This window comes from Limulus polyphemus, unplaced genomic scaffold (genome assembly GCF_000517525.1).
Source record: "Limulus polyphemus unplaced genomic scaffold, Limulus_polyphemus-2.1.2 Scaffold7055, whole genome shotgun sequence".
Taxonomy (NCBI): domain Eukaryota; kingdom Metazoa; phylum Arthropoda; class Merostomata; order Xiphosura; family Limulidae; genus Limulus; species Limulus polyphemus.
In genome coordinates, this window is record NW_013672665.1 from 35,317 (window position 1) to 42,166 (window position 6,850).

Here is a 6,850-nt window from a genome sequence, read left to right on the forward strand (position 1 = left end):
CTTTTGAAATTGCTGCAGGAAAAGTTTAAATACCATTGGATAGAGCAGTTTATAAACTAGTTATGTCTATATAGGGTAAATATGGTGGTGTAAGAAGTAATTTATGGTTTTGCGGAAAAGTGACTAGACCTAACTCCTGCAGAGAACAACAATGGAATCTAATGGGAAGTTTAAAATACTTATGAAAAATCTGTGAATGAAAGACTGTGGTAATAAAATCAGTGAAAGAAAAAGAAAATCATGAATGTAAGAAAGAAAGACAAGAATAATTATATTCTCAAAGGATGATAGTTTGGGAGAAAAATTCTAAAAGATTCATATGTGAATTGTTTACAGGAAATGAAACTTTGAAATATTTTTATATTTTTCTTTGCAAGCTGGAAAGTGACAAAATATTTTTGAGTTAAAAATCGAAATTGAATTGGAATTATTATTTTTACTTAAATTTTGAAATTTAATCTGTAAGTGTGTACTCAGCATCTGAAAGGTGTTCTCTGGTCTGGATAGTGTTAACCAAACTGAGGGCTTTTCTATAATCCAATGTGTCATTCAAAATAAATTTTTTAAACTTACGGCATTTTAAACGTGATTTTCTTCTTTACATGTTTAGCAAGCTAGTTAGGTTTGAATCTTGTCCTTATTTCTGGGAACATTCCTGGTTTGAATTAGAAGAAACATATTTTTATGAATTTTGTACGTCACTCGTATAGCAAAATATCAAAACCTATTGATCAGTCTTCCTCAAATTATCCTCAACTCTTTTAAACATTAGTGATTCACAATAAATTTAAAGTTTTTGATTCGCCACTCGATACAGAAAACCTCCTGAATCACTTCCAGAAACCTCATCATACGTATTCATACAATCCCAATTGATGTGTCTAAAATTATAGTGTTCCATAATTATTGCATCAGTATTACTATTAGTAACAACTCCAAATCTCAAAATGCATTTTGCCATTGACATCATCAGTTTGACTAGAACAATTACCATTTAAATACTTTTCTTCCCTCGAAACTCCTGATTGTAATCCGTATAAATTCAATGTAGCATTCTTGAAAATCCAAGATAAAGATTTGCTCTCACGAAACAACAAGTTTATATGGAAAGAAATTTTGACACCCTTTCAGAATTTAATAAAGAAATACAAACAGAAGTTGGACTGAATAGGACATGTCAAAGCTTGTTTCCATATGAACTTTATTTTAGATTACATGGTATTGTATATTTATCTGCTATTTTTAAAAGTATTCTTTATGCTGCTTATTTTAACATTATTATTCATGTTTGTGAGACATCAGATGCTCTCGTCCGATGTTTATATTTGATAAATCTCTCGGGACACATCTTCATTCAAAGAAGTCTTTCATCTTAAGTTTATTTGCTATAAATCTAAGAAAAAGTTATTGGATACACTTGTTGATAATATATTAAAGCCCAAAGCTAATTTCACTTGCATAAAAATGTATGTTGAATGCATGAAAACTCATCTATATTTAATAATAACTCGTCTTTGTGCTTTTGTTGTACAAATCTTCAATGCACAGTTTGAGTAACTGGAAATGTATGCCATGAAAAGCATCACAATTACTTGCATTGCTCGTAACAAAGTTACTAGTATTTTAAGATGTATTTATAGACATATTGACTACAATTCAAAAAAGTATCTCTCCCCAAATTGCTAGTTAGGCCTCACTTGGAATACTCTGTTCAGTTGTGGTCTTCTTATCTAAGAAAGTATATTGACTTGTTGGTTCAGAGGATGATTCTAGGGATAGAAGGGTTAACTTGTATGGATGGGTTAAGATTTCTTTTGTATATAAAAGAAGGTTAGAAGAGGATCTTATTGAAATTTACCGAGTTATCAGGGGGATTGATAAGATAAATGCCTCCAATATCTTTATGCTATAGTGTGTAGGAAATGGGTGAGTTTGAACTTCGGAAAATGACAGGGGTAGGCTCCACTTAAAATAGTTGTATTTTTTTAACAGAGTGATTGGCTTATATAGTGAGTTGTCATTAGCGGTAGCCAGCACTTAATGTGAGTTTAAAAAGGGAATTGATTTCCTTAGAAGTAAAGTTTGAGTTTAAAAATAAACCTTTCTTGAGAGTAGGTGTACATGGACAACCTTGAAGGACTAAATGGTCCCTTGTTCTCATATGGTATCTTCCAAAACGTTCTATTTGACAGAACTACTTCTTTGACAGTTACAAGTGAAAAACTTGTAATTTTTTCTTTTGAAACTTTTTGTGTTAGTATTTTGATTACCCTCTTGTTTTCTTAATTAGCAACTCTTTATAATGGAGAGACATATACAAAAGAATAGTTTAGAAAAATGTGCCATTATGTTAGATGTTTTCTGCTCTTCAACATCTGAAGTTGGCATAGAAAATTCAATCCAAAATTAAAGTCTAGTATAGCTTTACTAGACAATTCTAAACCCAGTTTTTATTAACAGTATTTCACCTGTTGTGAATTCATGACCAGAATAGTTAAAATTTAAAGAAAAAAAATAGGGTGGAAAAAATTAAATGTAACTTTTAAAACTTGCATTAAAGTCTTATTGCAACTAACTTCCAGTTATAAAAGTTCAGATGTTTAAAATTACTGTTTTTAAGTATCATTGTTTGTAGACTTCTGCTTTAGAAAGTTATCTGTCTGTTCTCAGGTAGTTGATAATCATGTAATTAAGTACCATCCTCCAGAAGCTTTTGTTAATACACCATTTGGAAAAAAATATGAAGGAAAAGGATGTATTGTAGTTGGAGCTGAAAGTTCTGATCCTCAGCTGGTAAGCATGTAAAAGTCATTGCCATTACAGATTTACATAAGCAGTGTATTTTCATAAAAAGTAATAATTTGTCTGAAAAAGTAGAATAGCAATAGGATCTCAAATCCTAAGTTTTCTTAACATTAGAATCAGATTACTTTTTCTGAAATATTTTTCACCGTTGAAATAAGACTGATGACTAACAGTCTGTAAAATGAAAACAGTTTTATGATTATATTAAGAACTATAACCATGTAAAAACAGTTGGTTCTCAAGTTAAAAAAAAAATGTTAAAAAGAACTACATGACTGGTGTTTGGCTTTTATTTTCATTGTATACAGAAAGAGATGCATAATTTAAACCAGTAGTTCTATAAGTGTGTAAATAAATCTACCTAGTTGTAAATGAAGTGTGTATTTGACTTTCTTATATAAACTCTATGTAACAAATTTAGAAAAAGCTAGATATGTAACATTATTATTCAGTTTTTTTTTATGATATCAATAAAAACATCCTTCAAATACTTTTTATTTCAAAATGTGAATAATAAATATATAGAATTTTTTTGCTATTTGTACTTAGTTCACAGCAGAATATAATGGACTCTTTAAAGAAGCTGGGGTAATGCCTAAAAGAAAGCTGACTCGTTTCATTGTTACGCCAAACGCAGCAATTCAACCAGGTGAGTTTAGAAATGTATGTTTATTTTTCTAGCTTATAATACACAGAAAACTGGAAACCCAATTGCCATTTAAATATAGGAAAAAAATAAAGAAAGCTGACTCATTTCATTGTCACGCCAAATGTCCTGTTGAAACATGTTGTATATTTCCACAAAAATATATCACTGTATTGTGCTTATAAATTGTTGTTTGTCGATTTATTATTATATTAGCGTAATGTGCTTCCATACTCAAGATTCTGTGTTGTTAATTGTCTTACCTATGAAAATGTTATACATGTAATCATGCACGGAGCTGTATTCCATAGCTCATGTTGTTTACCACTTATTTACTTATATCTCAAATAATAAATGTAAGCTATAGAACATTAGAAGAAAGTTCTTTAAGGTATGTTTTAATATATCATTCCAAAACATTTTAAGGTATGTTTTTAATATATCATTCCAAAACATTTAAAGGTATGTTTTTAATATATCATTCCAAAACATTTTAAGGTATGTTTTTAATATATCATTCCAAAACATTTAAAGGTATGTTTTTAATATATCATTCCAAAACATTTTAAGGTATGTTTTTAATATATATCATTCCAAAACATTTAAAGGTATGTTTTTAATATATCATTCCAAAACAAATTCACTGTCGTAAACCAGGCTCTTCACTTTAATAAATAAAAACAATAAAAATTTTCTTGCAAGTCATAGCAATAAGTTAAATGTAGTGAGGGAACATTTAATAGTTTGATTTTGTGGAATGTATATTATTGATTCACACATTTTCTTTGCCCTTATGTTGTTATAATAGTAACCTGCCATAACTGATGACTGTGTTTAATGTATTTAATTCTAAATTAATCTAATAGAGGAAGTTGAATGAAATTAAAAACATTACTTTGAGAGTTTGTAGTCAGTGTTGTGTATTAACGAACATGCTGTAGCTTTATTTCTCTGTCCTGAAAACAATATTAATACGTGTTTTAAAAGTACTTTTCGATATTATAATGTCATTAATAAGTTCAGATCCTTTAGCTTCGGGAGTGGGTAGATACCGGTTGATGTGGGATGAATTTTTAGGTCGGAGGCAACACCGAGTTTTCACGATGAGGCTAAGTTCAAAACTATTATGAGGACAATATTGAACATACGTGAATGTAAGGTAACCACTGTATTGGCAAAATACTTATTGATGTGTAACTTTTTTAATTCCTGCTCAGTTATAAGACCTGTTTTTGCATTAATAAAAAAACAAACTCCTACATGTCAAAGTACTTAACTTCTGAATGTTCAAAATTTGCATGAAGGAGCATTGTTAAATTTCGTCAAATACAATTACAGAAGATATTGTTACGTATCTCCTTGTTTGTTAATTTCCCATAGAAATTCTTTCAGAGAAACTTCAGCGATACAAGTCCTTTCTTAATTAAAACTAGTTTATTCTTTCTTGATACAACTTTTTGTAATACACAGAATTTCCACAGTCACTTTAACTTAAACATACGCTATAATTCACAACAATTTACACACTTTACTTACGGCTTGACTTGATTATCTCCCTGCTTTATTTGCCGGGCTTATATACTAAAAAAGAGGGCATCTAGCAAACGCTGGAACAATCGTGAGGTTCCCCGATCTTTCTAGAACCTCATCACGTGTTACCAGCATCACGTGACTTCCGCTGTTGTAACAATATTAATAAATTTTTAAAATATTAAATGGCTAAGATTCTTGTTTGTCATATAGTTTAGTTATTGATGTATTTAAGTATGTTAGGGGATCGAGGAACCTTTGGTTACCTAAGCATTTACCCTTCTAATGGTCATATAACCTCAAGGTTCGTCTGAATAGTGAGATGAGCTGGGCATGGCTCATTGGTTAGTTTGCCTGGAGTGAATCTGGAAATTCATGATTCCTAATCCATTACTGTAAAACATGCTTAATATTTTAGGTCCATGTGTGTTATAAAAGTGACAGTCAGATCCCACTATATAAGTTGATTGGAGTTGTCAACAAGTTGCCTTCCCTCTAGTCTATCCGTATAAAATTAGGGATGGCTATATGCAGATAGCCCTTGTGTAGCTTTTTGTGAAACTCTGAAAATGAACTGAACAGTGAGATTGTAATGTGAGATGTTTTTTTATTTGGTTATAATTTTTGAAGTAATACTGATGAAATTTTGATTTCAACGTTAAATTTGTTTCTGTGTAACAACAACTTTTAAAGATGACTTATGGGAGGGGTACTCTTTTGTTAGGACTGTTAATGAATAGCTTTATTGGTACTAAAACATAGTCATCAATTTTTACTGAATCAACTAAGGAAGAGTTGTAACAATCCTGAGATTTTATTTCTAATTTGAAATTTTGATACCAGGAGTATTAATGATGTTGAAAAGCTGGTTTTTTATATAAATTTTATTTCATTAAACCTTGAAACTTATTTATTGCTTTGTCTAATACAGCAGCACTAAGTATTTTTTTATTATTAGAAGCATCAAGCTATTTTAAACAAAAATGGTTGGCATGGTACATTTTCATAGTAACACATGACTTAAAAGTAAATTTCTAGTTTATAAAGTATATATCATAACTTTTCTCTAAAGAATGCTATTTTTATTGTAACATGATATTTCACGTTACGATTAATTCAGTAGTTATATTCTACGAACCATATAATGCAGTTCAATTAAGTAATGAAATGGAATGTAGTTACAGCAAACACATTAGCACTAATTTCTCCAGAACATTTATGGTCAGATAAATTCTTTGTGAAGTATAAATCCTCTTCTACAGACCTGTTCCCAAAGGCTAACTTTGTATTTATATATATTGCAGGCTATTTTATGTGGCGTTAGATAGATTAATTTAACATTGCAATAAAAGGATGTCCTATTTATAAAGTTTTACATTAAGTAATAGATTATCTGTCCAGAGAAGGTAATTGTTTTACAACAAATGTTTCTGATACCAGATATATCCAGTGTATTGTAGATGGTAAGGGATATAATTATCTTTTAGGGACACCTCTGTTCGCTGCTCACTTTCGACCAGGTGATTACGTGAACGTCTTTGGGAAAACGTAAGTATAAAAATATTAAAGTCTGTGAGGAAATCGTTTGCTCTCTTTCTGTACTTGTTATTAAGATAGTTTGGATATATGCATACATGTGAGAAAAGAGAAGGGTTAAAATGAAGGACTTTTTCTATGAAGTAACAGTGTAAAACTAAAATAACCAATCATTGAAAAAGTTAAAAATCTGTTAAATCACTAGAACTATACTGTGTTTGTCATTGAATTAAGCTAGGAGGATGATTTATACATGATACACTATTAGTGGGATAATTATTTATATCTGACTTGCTGTTGGAAGGAGGAGGATTTATACCTGACTTGTTGTTG

The 6,850-nt window shown here is 30.1% G+C and overlaps 1 protein-coding gene across 1 annotated transcript in view; it reads left to right on the forward strand.

The window, feature by feature from the left end:
- Positions 1 to 6,571, forward strand: part of LOC106474306 (39S ribosomal protein L3, mitochondrial-like) — a 10,910-nt gene extending 4,339 nt beyond the window's left edge. The window contains exons 4-6 of the mRNA XM_013934993.2: positions 2,671 to 2,793; positions 3,355 to 3,454; positions 6,469 to 6,571. Coding sequence (XP_013790447.1) covers positions 2,671 to 2,793; positions 3,355 to 3,454; positions 6,469 to 6,533 — 288 coding nt within the window. The 3' untranslated portion in view covers positions 6,534 to 6,571. The remainder of the gene's footprint in view (positions 1 to 2,670; positions 2,794 to 3,354; positions 3,455 to 6,468) is intronic.
- The last annotated feature ends 279 nt before the right edge of the window (positions 6,572 to 6,850 follow it).